This window comes from Marmota monax, unplaced genomic scaffold (assembly GCF_021218885.2).
Source record: "Marmota monax isolate L192 unplaced genomic scaffold, Marmota_monax_Labrador192_F-V1.1 WCK01_AAM20220418_F8-fsc00007, whole genome shotgun sequence".
Classification (NCBI taxonomy): Eukaryota; Metazoa; Chordata; class Mammalia; order Rodentia; family Sciuridae; genus Marmota; species Marmota monax.
Window position 1 is genome coordinate 1,589,166 of NW_026692781.1, and position 21,669 is coordinate 1,610,834.

At 33.7% G+C, this 21,669-nt stretch overlaps 1 protein-coding gene and 1 long non-coding RNA gene across 4 annotated transcripts in view; one reads left to right on the plus strand and one right to left on the minus strand.

Annotated features, from left to right (window-relative positions):
• Scn9a (sodium voltage-gated channel alpha subunit 9) overlaps nucleotides 1-21,669 on the minus strand; it is an 86,138-nt gene that overhangs the window by 25,006 nt on the left and 39,463 nt on the right. For all 3 annotated transcript variants that reach the window (XM_058580151.1, XM_058580150.1, XM_046447200.2), the window contains exons 17-18: nucleotides 8,309-8,429; nucleotides 2,661-2,815 (exon numbers count right to left, since the gene is read on the minus strand). In XM_058580151.1, the coding sequence (XP_058436134.1) occupies nucleotides 2,661-2,815; nucleotides 8,309-8,429 (276 nt within the window). The remainder of the gene's footprint in view (nucleotides 1-2,660; nucleotides 2,816-8,308; nucleotides 8,430-21,669) is intronic.
• Nucleotides 19,814-21,669, plus strand: part of LOC124094475 (uncharacterized) — a 60,452-nt gene continuing 58,596 nt past the window's right edge. Inside the window, exons 1-2 of the long non-coding RNA XR_009227001.1 lie at nucleotides 19,814-21,246; nucleotides 21,478-21,566. This is a non-coding gene — a long non-coding RNA (uncharacterized LOC124094475). The remainder of the gene's footprint in view (nucleotides 21,247-21,477; nucleotides 21,567-21,669) is intronic.

The following is a 21,669-nucleotide window of genomic DNA, read 5'->3' on the forward strand; positions in this document are numbered from 1 at the left end:
ATTGAGCTCACTGAGACATTGAAAATGATTGCTGACCTAAATAAGTTCCAAATTTTTAGGATTTTACCTTCAGGGTAAAACACTGTTCACCTTGTTGGAAGAAAGAAAGCCATAGGACCCATATCCTTATTGGTTAATACTGTATTACCTGTCCATGGTTATGGGCATGTGTCATTCTCATTCTTTTGTTTCCAAGTTCTCCTCTCAATACTTTAAAAACTATGTATAGTACTTTTTGGAAACTTTTAATATCAGTACTGAAGGAAATGAAGAAGTTGGGTGGAGAGAACTGACAGACAACTAAGATGCACAAAGAAGGTGCCAACAATAGGCCAAGGTTGAGAGTCAGTGGAATGAGAGTGTAGCAGAAGGCTTCTAGCTCCTAGGACCTACCTGCTCCCTTTTCCCAAGTTCTGGAGAAATCAGGCAAGCCATTTGAGCAGAAATGATGGCAATGACTGCCCTTAAAGCATGAAGTCAAGTAGGATTGGGTCTCAAGGAAGAAGGTCCCTATTCCTGCAACTCAGGTTCAGGTTTACAGCAGGACCAGCAGTGACTCTCTGTGAGGAGAAGCAGATGCCCTGATGCAGTATTGCTTACTGACTGGTCCCAGAGCAGGATGCAGGGCTTCACTGAAGGGGTCTTGGCTTCCAGGACCCATTTTGTGGATGTGGGAGCAGGAGGCAAGGATGCCACGATGTGGGCTCTGCCACAGTAGGGTTTAGGTTTTACTGATAGTCATTTCAGTTATAACTCATTTGTTTCTTCTTGGTGTATTCTCATTTTGAATGAAAATAAGTTGAGTTTAAAGCTGAACTTCAATTAAATGATAGCTCTGTGGTTTACTAGCTTTATGACATTAAGAAACATTTTAAATTTTGCATTCAGCTTCTTCTTCATTGGTAGAAGAAAAGCACCATGATTTTACAGGATCATTTGTCAACTAAATGAGAAAATTTATGTAAACATTTGAAATGCAATAAATATATCCTAAGTGATAACTTAAATTCTTATGTTTTTATTTATTTTGTAGACAGGTATTTAAAAAATCTAGCCTAATTAGCAAACTGTCCTAGTGAAAACACTAACTTCTTGAAATACTTTTTTTCCATCATATAACTCATTTGGATTCCATTTTTGAGAATACCTTCCCCTAAAATGTCATCTCCTTTTTAAATATTTCAAAGAAGAAATTAAAATTTTGTGTTTTAAATCTCCTCTCTGTAAGTCTTGGTCATGTATATGACTCAGCATAGAATGAACTTCAGTTACTAGGAAGATAAGATGTTACAGAAAATATTAAGATTCCTGCTTACACAATACCAGACAAGTAAGAGTGTTTTCCTTATTCTCTGCCTTTGAGAAGTGAGACTTGTTTGGAGAGGCAATTTACTGAGGACCCTTGAAGGTACCTGGGTGCTTTTGATGGGAATGCCAAGAATACAAGGCCCTGACTGCTCTCACCCAGGCCCTTTCTCAGGGTTGGGTTTGAGGCAAACAACCTTGAGAGAAGTGAGTAGGACAAAGAGCAGCATAAAATGGTATAAAAGGATTGTTTCCTTAAGCTCTGAGTTCTTCACCTATGATGTTTACCCTCTAGTGTACAGCGTTCACCCAGGCCCATACTGTGCTGCTACAGGATCTGGGACAGGACAACCAACACTAATGCATTCAAGCATATGCTACCTTGGTGCCACGAGTAAGGAAGACCTTTATCTCTAACCTGGCATCTCATCTCTGCCAGCATTTATGAAAGAACAGGTTAATGTATTAGCCTGTGAGTGTTGTAAAATCAAATTCCAGATCTATGAAGACTGTCTATGAGGCATTGTGTAAAGTCCTTAAGGATTCTGCTTTCAGTATAATGGAATTTTCAGGAGCATATCTAGCTGAATGTGGGCTGATGGGTTTCTAATGGCTCCTCTTTGTCAGGGTCATAGGAAAGAATTGCAATCTTAAAAAGTCTCAGAAAGATTATAGTTCTCCTAGATCCCTTTTACAAGGCATGTATATATGAACAAGGATAAGAAACATCTTCGATTCTTGCCCTAAAACATTCATTTACTTTCCTCTATAAAAACTGCTTCAGGAGCTGACAGTGCCTATATTTCCCCAGTTTCTCTGGTCACCTGTACTTGTTCTTCCTCCCATGGCATTCTCTATACCTCGGCAACTTTTAATTTCTTGAATATCTTATGTTGTTTTACGCTTTCTTACCATTATATGCTTGCTCCCTTCAACCCACCTTGACAGGCTGAAAACGTTTATTCTTTCTAGACCTTGAAAAGCTTTGCTGTGTACCATTCTGAAATAACAAGTGACCAATTGTTTTTTGTTGCTTTATGGATAATATTTACTTACAAATGCATCTCAGGTCTATGAGCACCATGTATCTCTCTTCCCCATTACTCTATTAGCTCCTGGAGAATATTACCCAAATCAGATCTATCTTTACATTCAACATAGCAAGAATAGTATCTGACATGTTGGAAAACTCAGTAAATATTCATTGAGTTCAGCTGAAATTTTGTCCTTGGCAATCTGTAGGGACTTCTTTTTTTGCCCTTAGGTAAAACAACCTGCCATGATATTTTTATCTACTAACTCATTTATTAAAAATACTGACAATCAATTTATTGATTAGGTATCAGATGTCTTACCAGAGCTCCACTGCTGAGGAGGATCATGAGAACAATGAAGCTTTCAAACCAACTGTGTTCAACTATCCGATAGCAGGTTTTCCTGATGTTCCACCAGATTTTTCCTTTCCCTGATTCTATGTTAACTTGGCAGCATGGGAATCTCCGTACACAACCTGGAAAGAAAGACATGCATGCAACATCTTGATATTCAAAACAAGTAAAAAGCTTACACTGTAATATTTCATGAAAAGATTTTTCTGTGATACTTCTTTAACCAAATCATTTCTAACACTTAGGCCTGCCATTTCAAATTCCATTTGGATGTTACCTCTCATCTTCTTATTTCCATGGTTTTTTCTGAATATTTGTTAGTTATTTTTTATATGTTATTGTTCTCTGTAATTCACTGATTTCTCTTAAATCTCCTCCACACTGTTTAAATCACTTTGATTTAATGAGTTGAATGGATGAAATAAACTCTGAGGGGACGATGTATTTCAGGGTCTTCTTGCTAACAGATTTTCCTAGGTGTAGATCTATTCTATAATTTGAGATGTTTCCTCTCTTCTATTGAAAACATTTTCAGAAACACCATCCTAAACAGTATTATAGAAATTAATGGTAAATCCTAAAATTAAGTTCAAAAGAAATACATCTTCATTGAAAGATGCAAATGAAACTATTTAAAGTATTCTACATTAAAAACAAATCTGACTTTGGACTTCTAGGTATAAAATACATTGCTATATATTGCTTTGTAAAAGTGAGGAAATTTTGCTTTAAAATGTTTAGGTTTAGGTCAGACAGAGTAGAAACATTTGAAATGAAATGTTCTTTTTTTTTTTTTTTTTTTTTTTGGTACTGGGGATTGAAACCAGGAGCACTTAACCACTGACCCACATCCCCAGCCCTTCTATTTTTTTAAATTTTTTTTGAGACAGGGTCTTACTAAGTTGCTTAGGGACTCACTAAGTTGCTAAGGCTGCACTCAAAATTGCCATCCTCTTGCCTCAGCCTCCAAGTTGCTGGGATTATAGGTGTGAACCACTATGCTGGGCTGAGATGGAATAGTCTTAATAGAAACTTAATGCTTGAGACTTCAGAATTTATGTTCAACCTGAAAATGAAGATTACATGCTGCGCACTCTACTTGCTTCAAGCAAGGATTATTGGAGAATAAAGTTTCCATTTGTTTAAAAACAGTTTATAGTGTGGAGTTTTTGTCAGCTATAAAATTGAAGAAAAACAGTCTTACAAGGAAAGAAAAAAAAAACACTATTATCCTAATTAGAAAAGTGGGTACATTTTTTATCTGAGATGAAGGTTCATAAATATTGCCCACAGGGTTTAGCACTCATCAGAGATTTTCCCTTTTATTTTGAGGCAAGAGTGCTCAATCTCCTGTCTGGCTTTTATGCAAGAGATTTCTAACTTAGTTGGTTAGTAACATTATCACACACTTCTCTTGAAAGAACTATTAATTGAATGTAAACATAACAGAGAACCTCTCAAACATTTAATGAGTCCCAATGGGTAAATGCTATGTTTTTGGGGTGGTTTCATTAATTTGCTCTCATGATACATTACATAAAGTCTAACCTGGGTTTCATCATGTTAAACCCATACTCTCCAATAAGAAAGAACCTATTGGTTTCTTCAAAGACAGACGACTCATTGATAAGAATATAATAGCATAATCAGTATAATTTATGTAAGAAGTTACTAGGAAAAACCCCTTTTCTCCATTGTTTCATTAAAATGTCTAAATCCTCTACAATAAATGTTTTATTCACATTTTCCTTTCAAAAGAAAGAAAATTGAAAAGGAGCTGGTTATTCTATTATTCAAGTCAGCATTGGTAATGAGTTATTTTTTAAGTTGATGAACTCAGAACATTTTGGTTAGATGAGCTGTTTCCACCTACCAAATTAACAGAAAATACAGTATTTTAAGGAAAGGAGGTTATTCTCTTTAACTCAAATTCTGACTATACAATTAATGAATTGTATAATCCAAAAGGAGTACAATATAAAATCAAGGAGAATCAAGGTGACATGTCAAATTCAAAATTTTATAGGCTGCCAAGACATGCAGAATGAAGGATAGTAAAGAACAACACAGGCCCTAGGGATGTAGTCTGAAGTCTAGAATCACAAAGCCATGGAACAGAGCTAAGGACAGACATGGCATGAGAGGAAAGAGGAAAGGGGAACTAAGGGACAAGACAAAGGACAAAATCAATAGAACACATTAGTAAGGTGATAGCTATGAAGCTGAGAAGGATCAATGAATGTGAGGCAGAGAGTGACAAAATCATTTTAACAGTCATCGGCAGTGGAAGCACAGTCACTCATTTATCCATCTTTCTTACTTCCTTTCATTTTTCTCCTGCTTTTCTGGTAACAAAAATCTCTGGAGGCCAAATGCTGCTATGCACTGGCACTGGTTAGAGGTCAGCTCTAGTGGTAGACCAGTCATGAATCATAAGAGTAATTTCCAATGTAAGTAAACAAGTTGACAATTTCCAATCGTGTAAACTCTAATGTTCTCAAAGTTTTCATGTGGAGACAATATATTGTCTAAAAGTGGGCAATTTTTTTTTTATCTGAGATGAAGGTTCATAAATATTGCCCACAGGGTTTAGCTTACTAACCCTGAGACCCCTAAATATGAATTCATCTTTGACTCCTTTCTTTCTTTTGCTTTCTATATCCAGTACATCAGCAAATCCAGTGCTAACTTCAAAATATACTTAGAATCTCACCCTGTCACCAATCCCACCATTCTTGACATAAACTAAGCTTCCATCATCTCTCACCTGGATGATTACTGCAGAGACCTCGCATCTTTTTCCATTGCTCTCTATCCATCCACTCTTAAGATGGCATATCATGAGATTTTTCAACCAGATTCTTACAATATTCTTCAAAGCTCTTATGATCTGGCCTCTACTACATCTCTTATCTCAACTTTTACCACCCTTCACACTCTTAATCTGTTCTATTCCTACTGGCCTCTTGGTTTTCATCCAGTGTTATGCATATTTCTACCTTGGGGCAGTGCCTTTGTTATTCTGCCTACAATAAACTTCCTTCATATATTCTCATGGCCCAACTTTACTTTTCCTGAGGTCTCTGATAAAATGTCACCTTAATAAAAAGGCCTTCTCAAGCCATTATGTTGAATGCTAGTAAGTTCCAATCCCTTACCTTTAGTATCTATCCTTTCCTTTTATCATCTTTATATTTTCACATTATTTGAGCAAGGGAACTGGACACAGCATATAGAAGGTGTCTAATAATTGTTTATTGGAAGAAGGAATGAGTAAATGAATAAGAGGTTGAAAGTTTGAGCAAATTGGCTGCTATTCTAAATTTATCAGGCTGAGTCTCTTAACCAAAGAGGTCTGGTGACTGTATAAAGCCTCCCCAGTGGAGCGTTATCAAAACCATGTGACTAAGAGTTGGGTTCCCGAAATCAGTTCTCAATGACCCAGGCCAAGGTTCATTTGAAAATGTGTCATCATGACATTTCTTCTACACCAGCCCCAGCCTCAATTTAAAACTATAAATGATCTCAACATAACTAAATATACATATATATACATATATGTATATTTAGTTATGTTGAATATATTCATTATTGTTTCTCAGGATTGAAAAACAACCTTTGTAAAGTTCTTAAGAAAGAGTATAGTGTTAACACTTTCTGTAGAGGTTAAAAATTTTCTAGAGCCCTTTTCTGGTTTGAAGGCTTTGTTTGTTTTATAAACCCAACCTCTTTATAAAGAAAAATCTTCACAATGGTCATCATAAAATGGATAAGGGAAATCTTGGTACATCTACACAGATTTAACTATACAAGGTTGCTGCTAATTATTGAGAAACAACCAGACATGTGGATAAAATTCACAAGTGCTCTTAACATGACAATTACAAGGGAAATTTTGTGGGTTCTGCTTACAGCAATGATTTCAGCAAACACAAAACTTGTGACAACTGGGTATGATGCTCCTTTGCTTCTCACATAAAATGATATTTGGAATGTATTTAAATAAAATCCATGTACTTATTGCAGTTTGTAGATATTTTTATTTTTCAGTCACTTTGCTTAATGCATCAGTGTTTTAGGAGACCTCTTAAGAAAGTCTCAGAGACTGAAAGCAAATCAATGAGTTCTACAAAAATAGTGATGTTGAAAGTAAGCCCATGAGTAAATAGCAAGTCATTAGCATCAATGCTAGTACAACTTCTACAAGGGACTGTTAAAATACTTGAAAACCAATAAGGATAGCAGAGTGAAAATGAAGATAGGCATTATGCCAATTAATTAATAAGAATTATTTCATTTGATCTGTCTCATTCTCCATGATACAAATGCTGTTGTTACATCCATTTTACAGATGAGGTACAAGATTTAAAAAATGGGCTCATGGCCTCAGAGATGGTTACTAGTAGGCCAATTGAAAATCATGTTTACTAGGCTCAGATCTTCTGGAAGCCTACTCTAGGTTTGTGTTTTTTATTTAGATGATATAATGCTTGTTCAGATAATATGGAACACTTTCCTAGATTGAGGTCAAAATTACCTCTTTGAATAAAACTCCTGGCAAATTTCAAGGGCAGTGAGAAATTGAGTATGGCAGAGAATAAAAAGGAGGGAATAATATTAGAAAAAAAATACTGAGGCCAAATATAAAAGGCTTCACATGTCAGATTATAGACTTCAGATTTTATCCTATAAAACAAGGGTTCCCAAATTTTACCATGAATCAGAATCCTCTGGAGAATGTGGGCCTTATCCCCAGTGTGTCTAATGAGCTTGTGATTAGAAAGAAGAGGATGAGGCTTTCTCAGCTTTTAGCCTTAGAGGCAGGGTAGATCATGATGTCACCAAATAAGGTAAAGAATAGAAGATGCTATAGATTATGTGGAGGAGACCACACTAAATTTGTTTTATATTTATTAACCTTTAAATGTTTTAAGGCAATAGGAGAAGATGACCAACCAACCATTGTAATCAGATCTAGAACTCAAGAGGGGGTCTGGGGTAAGAGTCAACAGCACAGAAATGGTTATTCAAGCCATCTCATAGACTTTAGGAATAAGAAGACACCAAGGGCCAAAAGTGTGCGGATACAGTATTAATTTTAAGAGGTGCAGAAAAATAGTCAATAAAAGAAATAGAAGGACTCAGAACTTTTATAAAAAAATTATGTTGGACTGTGACCTCTGAAACCAAGTGGAGGAAGAGTTCTGAGTTGGGCTGTGGTAACATTATAAGAATGCTCACTGAAGTGTCAGTGAATTTCAGTTTTGATGAAAAGGACAACAGTACCATCTGTCCCATTAACTTGAATTCTAGTGGTTCCACGATGCTTGAATGTGAATTAAGGATCCAGAATGAGAAGGATGAGGTTCCCACAGCAACAGAGAGCTTTACAGTGAATGCACTGTCATTGCAAAGCATTGCTAGTAGAGTAATATAAATGGAGAAACTGAGGCTTAGAGAGGTCCAGTGACTCACCTTTAAACAGAGTCACCAGGGAATCAACATGGAATGGAGCCTCATGACTTTTTGTAAACATGATCCTCCCAATTAGTACTAAGTATTAAGACAAAACCCAAAACACCAATAAATGTTGGTGTTTTAATTTTTTTTCTTACCATCTGTAAAACAGGCTTCTGGCTCATCTGAATTCACAGGTTCAGCCTCAGCTTCCTCTCCTTCTCCTGGCAGAGGGTTATCAACTGTGCTGCACTCAGAGGAACTCAATCGGCGTAATCTCTGAAAAGGAATTTACCACCCCCCAGAGAGATCATTTAGGGTTCATTCAAGTCCTACATATAAGCCTCACTTAATAATCAGTCATGCAAAGTGTTATGAAGAAAGTTTCACAGTAAGATGGCCATACAAAATGTATAAACACACATTGAGGTCAAGGAACCTCACAATGCATCTGTACTTGATCTTTCTATCTACACATCCTGGGAAAAATACATTGTATTTTTATGAAGCTAACAAATATTTGGACAAAATTCTCATAGGCAATATTTTGATGTTAACTATATGGTAAGGAACTGGCCACATCTTATTATTATTTTATGTTTAATATAAATATATAAAACAGTAATTATTTTAATACAATGAAGACCCTAATAGAAATAAAATATAAGTATCAAATTGCCAATTCTGGATAGTTGGAAGGTCATATCCAACAGTTGGAACAAAAAGTTTGCAAACATTAAGATAAAATAATAGCATAAAATAAAAGCTAAACATTCTCTATTTCTTGAATTAAAAAATATGTAGCAGGATGATATAGATAGAAGGTCTCTAAAGGAGACCTGCCAAATCAAATAATGCATACGAATCAAAATGTGAAGGACCATACCAACACTATCCATTTTATTTTAAAATTTTAGGATACAGTAGGACAGATCATAATGTATTATTTATAATGCCCAAAGAGTGGATACTAAAGGGAACACCCCATGCAAACTCTGAAGCAAAGATTCAGTGAAATCAAACATGGCAGACTGATACACAGAACAATGAATTCAGTGTCATTATTATGATCATCTAGCTGATCATAACAATCAACTCCCCCCATTTCTATGAAAACATGATGTCTATACACACATACATGGAAGTTTTTATAGCAAATACATACAGAAATTGTAGCAAAACTCTGTCAAATTTCCTTAATCTTGTTTTACAAAGAAATAGAGCAACATATTAATGAAAGTGTTCATTTTTCATTTTCATTTGTTAAATGACATGTGATTATGTAAAGCTATTAGTTATTACAACACATGCTTTTCTCATTAAGATTACAGCTGTAATTTTGGAGCATAGGTTAAGCAAATGCAAGTACTAAGGCAAGGAATTGTTCACTTCAGTTAAATTGATGCGTCAATCTATTAATTTGTATTAATATCAGAGGCTCATTCTAAATTATTAATTTTTAGAGAATGATATAGAATCTAGAAATATTTTTATGAATATCACATTAAATTCTTAGTGTTATTATCATACAATCTCAGTGAAAATGGTGTTGATGGGGAAGGATACATAAGATGAGAGGTATTAGCATGGGAAATTGATCAAATTGTGTTCTATGCAGGTGAAAATGTACTATAATAAAACCCACTACTCTGTATAATTAGTGTGAACCAATAAAAAAAATTAAGTGACACAAATAATGTACATAAAGAATAACTTAAGAATAAGTCCTTTTTATACATGTTTAGCCTCGATTGGCATAGATGCATTATTTCTACTAGGTTGAGGAGTTTGTTCATAGTATCAGTTATGAATAACAATGATATAAAAATTCATTTAAAATGAACTTTTAAAACTAAATTCATTTAAAGTTACTTTAAAATAAGAAAGGGAAAAAGAAATCAATTATAACTGAATATTCTATAAAACTTAGTGCTATAAAATATACATTATGTCAGGAAAGAACATTGGAAAATCTTAGATATACTAATATTATTATTGTGCCAATTATCACAAAAGCTGTCTTTTTTACCATATCAAAAAGACTGTAATTATTTGATATAATAAATTCTTGACTTCTCACCTGTAAGTGAACTGTCACTCAGGAACTGGAAGAGAAGACTCTATGTTTCTATGGTGCTGAGATGAAGTCCTATAACCCTGAAAATAACTACTGGCCTAGATTTTGAGGCAAAACAGTAGGAAGAATTGCTAATAGAAGAATATCAAGGACCTCTCTGGTACTAGCCAAAATATTAACAATAGAAATAGTGGTTTTCTCTCAACTGCCAACAACTTTTAAATAAACTTTTATCTGCAGAATTCTGACAGTCCAGATTAATGAAAGCATATTCAATATCAGTATTTGGTTTCTCACTGTTTAAAAGGGCATTGGCAAAGAAGATTTAGGCTGAGTTAGATAACGAGAAAGTGATAATTCAGGAAAATTTATGTAATATATCTTGCCACTGAAACCTTCCTTTTCATATACAGGTTTTATGGTAAATTTTGTCAATTAAATTCAGGATATTACTGAGATTTTACATCAAAATTAAAACATTCCAGTAATATTCACTGGAACCAAATTAACAGAGTAGTCAGCATAAATTATAATTAACATAGATCACAAATCAAATTACTGTGGTCAATAGATTTTTAGATATTTAATGCTTTCCTGCAAATGCATTAGGTATTCACATAGTAGCTATTTCGGTACTTTATATAAAATTAAATATATATAATTCACATACCTTAGCAATGGAGACTGTTGAGGTCTAATCTATTCACCCTTTGAAATTTACACTTTTTAAGGTACAAGTTTCTTTAATGGGGTCCTAAAAGTATGTCTTTAAATAGAAGGCTAATATCCTTAAAATTTGTTTCATTTATTTTTACTACACAGAAAAGATCATGCCAACTATATGTCTTTCTATACTAATTTTATAATTGCCTTCATTTTTATAAATTTGATCTTTTTATTTAGTTTTCTTTGTAGTTTTGGAAAAGAAAGAATATGCTATGTTAAGAGAAGTGAAATAAATATTTTAGTATGATGAAATGTCATTTTGATATCACAATTGACCTTTCTGTAATTTTCAAAGAGGTTTGATTTTAACATAAAATTTCCTTTTTCCATTTTACTTAGTTTTTAACAAAGTTTTCTTTTTTTTTATCTTTGGCAGTTTTCATACAAATAAAACTAAAACTAAGCATAGACCCAAGAAGGTGAACTCACTGTTGTAAGGAATAGAAAGAGTTCCACAGTTACATTCTTCCCTTTTATTGAATAAAGTGATTTGAGTATACCTTCTAAAATTCTTTCTTTTATTTTTATAAAAACAACACATTTGATTCAAAAATTTTAATCTTTCAATATTCTTCAATGTGTATCCATTAAACGTGGTAGTTCTGAAGAAATGCTTACCTTAATGGTGAACTTATGCAGCTATCTAAGAAGCCCCTTTCTTTTATTGAAAATATGATTAAATTAAAACCTTTGTTATTCTTTTTGATTGGCTTGAAGGTGTGTTTTCTACAAGATTATGTGTGAGTGGAGACATTATTAAATATGTGTCTTAGTAGAAAATGCCCTACATCAGTCACTTACTAATTTATTACTGGTATTTCCTGAGATAAGCATTAATATTACAAGGCTATTTCATGTTGTTATGAGTGGTAGTTAATTCTAGTCAATAATTTCTAGTTCCAAGAGGAGTGAAGAAATATTATCTAATGACCTAATGATCTGCCACTCAAAAGCAAAAACCATCAAACACAGCAGCACTGTAGAGAACACAGAAATGAGAAAAATCTTTCTCAAAAAGGAGGACTGACATTGAAAATATCTCAGAGATGTTACATTTAAAGTACATACCATAAGGCTGCTTGCTTCAAAACAGAAAATAAATATTCTTTAAGGAGCAGAGCCTAGAATATTTATTTCACTTGAGCATCAACACAAAGATACAAAATAGACAGCAAGAAGGTTGAAAGAAGCAAACTGAAATAAAGGTATTGGCACAAAAAAGAAAAATTATGGGAGACATTAGTAATAAGTTAAGCTCCATTATGTATCAATAAGCAGGAAAAACAATTTGATTAGGTTCAAGTTCATTATCACTCATTTTTAAATTCAACAACCCAATATTGCAGTCCATATCTGTAATGATATTCCTGAATCATTAAGGAGGAAAATAAGGTTCAGAATAAAAGATCACAAGGACTGGGGTTGTGGCTCAGTGGTAGAGCATTTGCCTCCCATATATGAGGCCCTGGGTTCAATCCTCAGCATCACATAAAAATAAGTAAACAAAACATAAAAGTTACAAAAGAGGAAAAAAAGAACAATTCCAGAATAAAAGATCACAGTAGTCTTTCTCTACTTAGAAGTATCATGGTTTTTTAAAAGCTATTGGAGAAACACAGCTTTATTTTTGCATAGCCTTTTTCAATTAGAGATCACCTATAATATTATCACTTGTGTTTTCCATCTTCAATGTAATAAAATTTAGTTTCTTTAGATTTCTGGACCCTCAATCTGTTTCTGATATGTCTGAAATTGCCTGTGTTAAAAAAGTACTCTAGATATTCTTGATCGATGGAAATATAATATTACTTTCCTCTCTGTTGTCAGGATTCTCATATTCACTGACTTAACAGATAATGTTTGGCAGCAAAATATTGGCTCACATTATAATTACGAGTAGCTAAAATTCTGCTTTTTCAAATCAAGGGCAAGAAAACAGATTTGTTTTTTGTTTTTTGTTTTTCTTTCCCTAGTGTTCTTTTGTTGTTGTTGTTGTTTGTTTGTTTTTGTTTTTGTTTGCCAGCAGAGGAATCTTGTATAGACTCATGGGAAACAGCTGCTCATTCCTCAGTAAATGCACTTCACAGTTCCCTCACAGGGTCAATGTGGAGATGGAGGAATAACAAGGTCACATAGTAGTCACCACCAGGGACATTAAATATAAAACCAATGGTTTTATCGAAAGGTCTTATTTTTCCCAGAGCCTTCCACCTAGGACACTTTCAATCCAGTAATATGACAACGGATAGAATTAAACATAAGACATTGAATATAAAGCAAACAGAAAAAAAACAGTAACATTTGGCCACACAAGAAGGCTGGACTCTCAGTTTCTCAGCTTCTAAGGAAAAGGGACAGGGCATTCACCAATAAAGTCTTGGAATATAAAGCACCAGTCTGTAGTCAAGGGCTCTGTGCCCAGTCACTAAAATGCTCGGCTGGTTGTTTTCAGAAAACATGTATTGAATTAACTGGATTACAGTGTTTCCAATTAGAAGTGTTCTGTAAACTTTGGAAACAAATATTTAAACATTGTTACTACTGAGACCTGCTGGAAAATTGCAGTTAGTGGGTAAACAAGGATTGCAACCTAAATAAACCTGAAGGCAGAATGTGAGGTTAAAGTGTTGGTTCTAAGATTTGAATTTGTTAAATATTGTTGGTAATTTTTAAATAACCCAGAAAAAGAAAGAAAGAGAGAGAGAGAGAGAGAGAGAGAGAGAGAGAGAGAGAGAGAGAGAGGAAGAAAGAGAGAAAGGAAGAAAGAGAGAAAGGAAGGAAGGAAGGAAGGAAGGAAGGAAGGAAGGAAGGAAGGAAGGAAGGAAGGAAGGAAGGAAGGAAGGAAGGAAGGAAGGAAGGAAGGAAAGAAAGAAAGAAGCAACCTGCACATTGAAATAGTTATATTATCTTCAGAAACTACTAATAATGATGACAGACAAATAATGAGGACAGACAAATTTCACTGAATGGTCATTTAAACATGTAGATTTCTAATATTGAAAATATAAGGCAAAATATGAAGTTTACATGAATAATGTGTTTCTTCTAAATTTTATGTAGGCAACTTCTGCCAATGTTCTGTATTTAACTCATTGTTTACAATTGAAATATTCAGTTTTTATTTCATCAAAAGATCATCTGTTAACATACACATCTTTCCTAACAGTCTTTGTTGAAAAAATAGTAACAATAATTTACGAATTTACAACATGCACATGTATATGTAAATATAGATGTATGTAAATATATTTCTGAAAAGAGTTTTCTCAGATGCAATGACTTTTACCTATATACATGTAGATACTGTTGTATATATGTGAATCTCTATTTAGGCTCATTAAGGACAATTTTTTACACTGTGAAATAAAAATTTTTTTCAAGAATATTAGCTCTAGGGGCTGGGGATGAGCGCGGTAACGCCCTTGCCTGGCATGCGCGGGGCACTGGGTTCGATCCTCAGCACCACATAAAAATAAAATAAAGATGTTGTGTCCACCAAAAACTGGAAAAAATAAATATTAAAAATTCTCTCTCTCTTTTAAAAAAAAAGAATATTAGCTCTAAATTATAACCAATTTTAAATAGAAAAATTAATCTTTTTTAACTTAAGATCATCTTTAACATTAATTTCAAGTTTCAATAAACACAACAATAATTTTTTTCCATTGTAAATTGTTAGCATAGACTGTATCAATTTCAGGAGAAAGTTTTGCTTTCATCATTTCACAATGGATAACAAATAATACGAACATTTCAACAATGACAGAAGAATTCAGAATATGAACTGGATTATAAAAAAAGGCAAGATTCTCATTAACATATCTTTTTCCTCATTAGAAACAGTTAGAATTAAAGTTTACTAAAACAAAACATTATATATCTGAGTAATATATATCTGAGTAATATATCCTTTAATAATTTATAGAAATATTAGAAAAAGCAACCCATACTAGTGTTCTAAGTTTAGAAAAAAAAAGTTTTCTATCTCACTGAAAGATTTAGTGCTCACTTCACAATCTGCTGTATTTAGACCTCCTAGCTGCTCGGGTCTACTCCAGTCAGAAAATTATACAATCAGAAACTTATTCTCATCAGTGAGCAATATTGGTTCTGGAATCAAACATTTTAAGCACTTATTTCTCATGCATAGGTGGAATCTATTGTCTTTTAGTTGATGCAACTTATATTTGAGCAAATAAAATCAAATGTAAATTATTGAATTGATTAGAAAAAATAATATCTCAGAGATCATGGTGCTTAAAATCATTTAAAAATGTACTGAAAGTTTAGACTAGAAGCTAAAATAATATAGCTCTGCCCCGAACTTCATAGCTGTGTATTCAGAAAGCAGCTGAATCACATGAGTCTTAAATCCCTTATATGTTAATATGGGAGTAAAAATGCAATGATCATTTTTTGCTCTGAATTCATGCTTATAGCTGAAAAATTTCTCCCACAAGACTTGTTTTTAATGAAGTTCTAACCTACTGAATTTAAAGTTGATATTTTCTTTTTAACTAAATGTTGCTTTGATGGCTTCTGTTACATTTTGTATCTTACTTTTATAATCCATCCAATAAAAGTTTACAGATCATGCACTTGAAATCACCTAAGGACATGAAAAATATGTCAAAGAAGTCATCAAGAGAATCACAAAGAATGATGGAATTGCCCCCATGACATGCTATGATGTCAATTCAATCACTTATGTTTCTACTTTCTTGCAATGGATCAGGCAAAATAGATTTTGTAGCTGAACAGCATGCAAGACACTGAAAAAAATATCATATATGTATTATGTTTTTAGGTAACCTGTGTAAAAGTGGTCACATATGTGTCTGCCTGGTTAAAGCACAGACCTGCATCCTTGAATGATCCAGTTTGATTTTACCCCTGTGAGAAGTAAGAAGGGTAGTTACTGAAGTTTAGAAAGGCAGCATGAAACAGAGAGTTCAGTCAACTGTGCTTTAACAAGTTTAACATCATGTACCTGCAGATAGAAATTAGTTATCTGTTTGAAAATCCTGCACATTGAGTAATATATTTGAAACATAGTAGTAAGGTTAAATATTATTCAACATAGACTTAATCAACAAGTTACATAATTATATTATTTAGGAGATAAATTTAAATACTATAATGTGCTTATGCAAATCTTTTACATTCCGCTTGCTCTTCAATACAATCATCATTTAAAAACAGGTAATATACAGTGTGGAGTGGGGTAAGAGTAAATTGTATAAATTGGAAAAGCATATTGTAAAATTGTGATTTCTTGGTTTACCTTTAATTATCACATATTGTTAACTTTGACATTCTAAACAGCATTGAAGGAAAGTGATGTTTCAGACTTATTGAAATATAAACAGTAAGAAACATTGATTTAAATATATAAGATCAATATTTCTTTCTTTTTTTGGCAAGTGAAAAAATCCCTTAAAGATGGAAAGATTTTTAGAAAATTGGCAGGAAAAAAATGGTATAAAATCATTATGTAGAAGAGTAATTCTATTTTAAAAGAATCTATGAATAAAAGACAGGATCAAAGGCCAGCTTCCTCCCAAAATACAACTGTAAGTCAGACCTAGATCTTGCTGAGTCAAATCAATTTTTGGAAAAGATTATATTTTCTAAAGTTCAGAAATAAGTAAAAACCTAAACTATTCTTTTGTAGACTAAAACTTCCTCTTTCAGAAAAAGACTTCGAGAAAAAAAATAGACCTAATGATGAAGGAAAAAAAAATACCATTACAGCAAAAGGATATAAAATATTTAACCTTGATTACAACAGATCTTTAAGCAATTTTTTTTTTTTGTCAAATCAGTAGAATACACCCATTTCTTAACAAGAAAGCACTTTTAAGTCTTTCCAAAGATGATGGCTTTCCAAGTTGAATACTCAATAGATAAATGAGTGGATGGATAAATGAAAGAGTGAATCAGGTGAACCATATGTATGTTTGCTCTTCTGCCTGAGATTTCCTTCTGACACATCTGCCCAGTGAATGTATCTCCATACTGTAGGGGCTGGTTCAAGGGACTCCCTACTCATGTGCTCCAGCCTGATACAGTCCCTTGCTCAGGGCATCCTCAATGGATTGGCTTGTTATTCTGTTATGTATGAAATGCGCTTTGCTTTGCTTCATGGTATAATTGTTTGCACAATTATCTCAGGTGCAAATTATTAAATTGTAAACATCTTCATGTTAATGATTATTTTCTATTCACATTTGAAGTATATGAAGTTTTAGTGTGTTTTTTTGGGGGGGAACCCAATATTTATAAAGGGCCAAAAATATTTCATGAGTATAACTTGGGAGAGAGAAAACTACACCTATCATAATGCTGGGTACATAGTCATAGAAAATTTCAAAACATTCTCTTGTTATACATAAATACAATAAATAAATGAAATAATACTAAGTAGCCTAGTATTAATACAAGTAATTAATAAAGGTTACATTCATAGAATAAACTTTGTTTCACATTTTTATTTGCCTTTATTTTACAAGTAGCTATGTGAAATGTCTACTTTATGTAGGTAAAATGAATATTGTAGTTTCTTATTGCTCAACTCAATATATTCTTATTTTGTATGTTTTTCTAATTTAATAAGTAAAAATTAATTTTTCTTTCTTGGTAATTTTATATGCCTTTATTTCATTTTATTTTTGACTTTTATTCATTTTTTTAGGTATACATGACCGAAAAGTGTATTTCACATATTATACATATATGTAGTATAACTTATTCTAGCTAGGACCCTTTTATTGTGGTTGTACATGATATGGAGTTTCTCTAGTCATGGATTCATATATGAACATAGAAAAGCTATGTCCAATATGGTATAATGGGCTACATGTTTTCCCAAGTTATATCCAGTGTCTACATCTTTTAGAAAATAAAATTATTTTCCTTAAATTTTTGACACTTTTGTAAATAATATTTCATAAAGGAATTTCTTCTCAAAAAGGAATAATAACCAGGAGAAGTAAAAATATGGAAGAAGCATATCAAACACTTCTAATATCTTTTACAGTGTGTCCTACTAAGACAGTCCACATTTTAATCAAGGTGGCAATATACGCAGATAAATGTCCTGCTTCTGCCAGGCCACCTTGCTTTTAGGGGAGACTGTGTCTCACTGCTGTTGCCATTAGACACAGCCATATAGTTAGCCGAGGATCTCTGGGAAAGCTTCAGCTTTCCTCAGACTAGTGTGACAAGCACCTCCTCTGCCTCTTTTTCTTTCCTTCTCTTTCCTGCCTGGAAATTGAACATAAATATGGCTACATTATATCAGTCATATATAAAAATGGGGATTAAATAGAAAAAAGCCACATGTGAAGATTGGAGCCTTGAACATGGAAGCCATGTGGACTGCTGACCTCCAGACCTTGTTAAATATGAAGGTAGAATATTCGGTCTAGTTATGCCAATGTATTTAGGTGTTCATTTTATGCAGCTGAACAGAACCTTGACTTACACAGGATACAAAAGTAATGCCAGAATAAAAGCTGCATATATGGGGATTGCTCGTGTACTATCAAGTAAAGTAGTTTTAATCAAATAATTGGAGTCTGAATGGATAGGTATAGTTTAGTGCACCAGTGAGTGGGAGTACTCTACAGCCTATAAAGTTTAATTGTGAGAAATGATATAATAACTAGTTAATTTTAATAAACACAACTCCCTGAAAAAAACATGAGGATTCAAAAACACAATGACGTTTTCTTTAAAAGAACCAATGCCAAATTTGTTTACTGTTTTTTCTGTAATAAGGCAATAGGTCATGTAGACAAAGGAAAAGATTTAAAGTCAATGAACTGAACTTCAGTGATGCTTTTTAATGTTATTTCATCATTTTTTTCAATGATGCTTCTGAATCACATATCAGTCTCATTAACAAACAAGTGAGAGTGAAATAAGCCTTAGAATTATTAAGAACCTAAGAGCTATTGCAACGGGGCTTTTACCAGACATGAATATATTAGGAGTGACCACTAGGGCCTGGATTTGGTCCAAAGAGTCTGTCATATTTATCAATAATTTGCATGAGAAAATGCTGGCATTTTATTATAATGCACTATTATATTTTATACAAATATATGTATGCACACACACTAATATATACACAAACAATACTATAATATATAAAGTATACTGGTAATATTGAATGAATGGGAAGGGAAGTGTTATTTAGTCTTGAGATAAAAAGTATTATAAGATTTAAAATCAGTTCCATAAAGAAGACAATGAGATAATTTTGAGGAAACAAATTTAAATACCCAAAATATAAAAATTGAGAATGATTTCAGAGATAAACTATAACCTAATGAATCAGCATTAAGTAATATTAGGAGTGCAATTATGAGTGCAATATTAGAATAACAATGAACCAGCAAATGCATAATATCATTGTAAGGGAATATTTGATTCTAAATTGAACCATTACAGGGAGGTAACAGAAAATAATTATATTCCTACTAACTCTCCTGTCTTTCTGTGGCATGCAAGATAATGACTAAAGCCAGGACTTCAAATTTTAGAAAGCGCCAAAAGCATAAGGAAGTAATAGCATCTTTTCTCATTATTTTAGTCTCAGTCTCTACAAATACAGATTAATTACATGGACTATCTAGGATTATTATGAGGAGAAAAATTTCATAATGTGAATCAAAGTAGCTAGTCTACATATTTCCCTTTGCATGTGTGTGTGTGTGCTTGCTTTTCTGTCATTGCTGAGGTGATCAAGTGTCCTCTTAACTTTCTGTGCTCCTTGCTGTGTAGTAGATGCTGTGGAGAGCAACTCAGATCCCACTCTCTGGTGAGCCATTGATTGTTTCAGCTTCCAGAAGTGGTTAGATGCAGATAGCTCATAGCCTAGTCCTTCTTTGGAAATTGTCATGGAACAGAGGTGCTGCCTTACCCTCTTCCCTTAATTTGGGTCTATGCCAAAGTGTCATACTATTACTAGGGACACTGTAGGGTCAACCAAGACCTCTGTTGTAATTATAGCACTTCAACATCCCCCTCTGCCCAATCATCTGGAATCCCTCACTTTTGATAGATGTTAGGTATTGTTTCCGAGAACACTGATCATTAAATCTCCTACACACAGATTTCTCTTTCATAATAATCCCATGACTAATGTAAGTTAACATACAAAATTCCAACCTGTCTTCAGCTCTGATTTTTTTCCTTAAGACATGTTAATAAATACCTACAATTCAGTTTCACTTTTCTGTCCTGCAAGAATCTCAAAACTAAGTGACCCCAAACTAATTGCTATATCTTCCCTACCCCATAAATTTTATCTTCTTTCTGCATATTTTAAGAGTATCAATATCCATTCAGTCTTCTAAGTCAAAATATTTTGTATGGATTGTATCCTCTCTAAAAGATACATTAAAATTCTAATTCTGCTACCTTTGAATGTGATCTTATTTGGAAATAGGGTCTTTGCATATATAATCAAGTGAAGTTGAGGTCATTAGTGTGGGTTCTAATCCAATATAACTGGTGTCTATAAGAAGAGGAGAAGACAGAGACACTGAGGGGAAATAACACATCTAGAGGGGGACAGAAATTGTGGTGATGCAGCTGAAAGCTGAAAGGATTATCAGAAACCACCAGAAACCAGGAAGCTCAAAGAAATCAGAAGATTCTTCCCTGGAATCTTGGGAAAGAGTGTGGCCCTGGTGAACCATTGATTTCAGACTTTCATCCACCAAAACTTCCAGACAAAAATGCCTGTTGTTTTAGTCATCAAGTTTGTTTCCTAAGCACTAAGACACTAATACATTGTTCAAACAGTTCATGACCTTATATCCAGTCCCTGGGCTCTTACATTTTAACTTATAAGTTAAGATAGATTTGTATTGCAGCTAAGTGAGAGCAGGACATTTTCCCTTTGGAAATCAACACAGTGCTTGGAGCATAGCAAGTTGCAATAAAGATTTATTGAATGAATGGATACATTTCATGCTTCACTTGAGGTCCATAATGAGGAAACATTCCATTGCCGATGATAAGATCTGCTCAGTGTGTTAATGTTTGCGTTTTGCCTTAAGGGCTGCCCTGCTCCTCAGTAGGAGGCTGACTGAGAGAAGCTGTCAATTCAGTGCTGACATTCTAAGAAGCAGCGACAGGAGACTTAGTCTCATGGATATACTCCAGATGACCATATGCCTTCTTGATTCAAAGAGACTGTTCTGATAAATGTGGATGTTCTGCTGCCACCTGTTTTCTCAGAAATGTTTAAATGAACCTTTCAATTGAACTTATTTCTTGGTAAGATGTTTTACTATTAAATATTCTGACTTGATTCTGGAGTGTACATTTAACTACGTACCCGCCATGAAAATCTGCCTTCTTGAGAGTTAGTGTTAAAGGTAGACTGAAATATCTCTACAATGTATACTGGGAAATGGGGTACTAGGTCATACAGACAGGGGATTTTAGGGAGAAAGAGGGAGAGGTGTCAAATGCCATTGATGTTCTTTCCCTTTGTTGAAAATACAGGTCTTTAAAGAGTCAAATGCGAAAAACATAACAGCACCTGAATAATCAAAAGGATATATCAGGAACATGAACCCAAGTCAGGGAAGAAGGTAGGTTCACTTCCCACGACAACTCCATCCATCACAGTAGTCACTAGGAACACTCTTGATAAGGATTCAGAGGTTGCATTCAGATTTAGGCAGACTTCAGAGA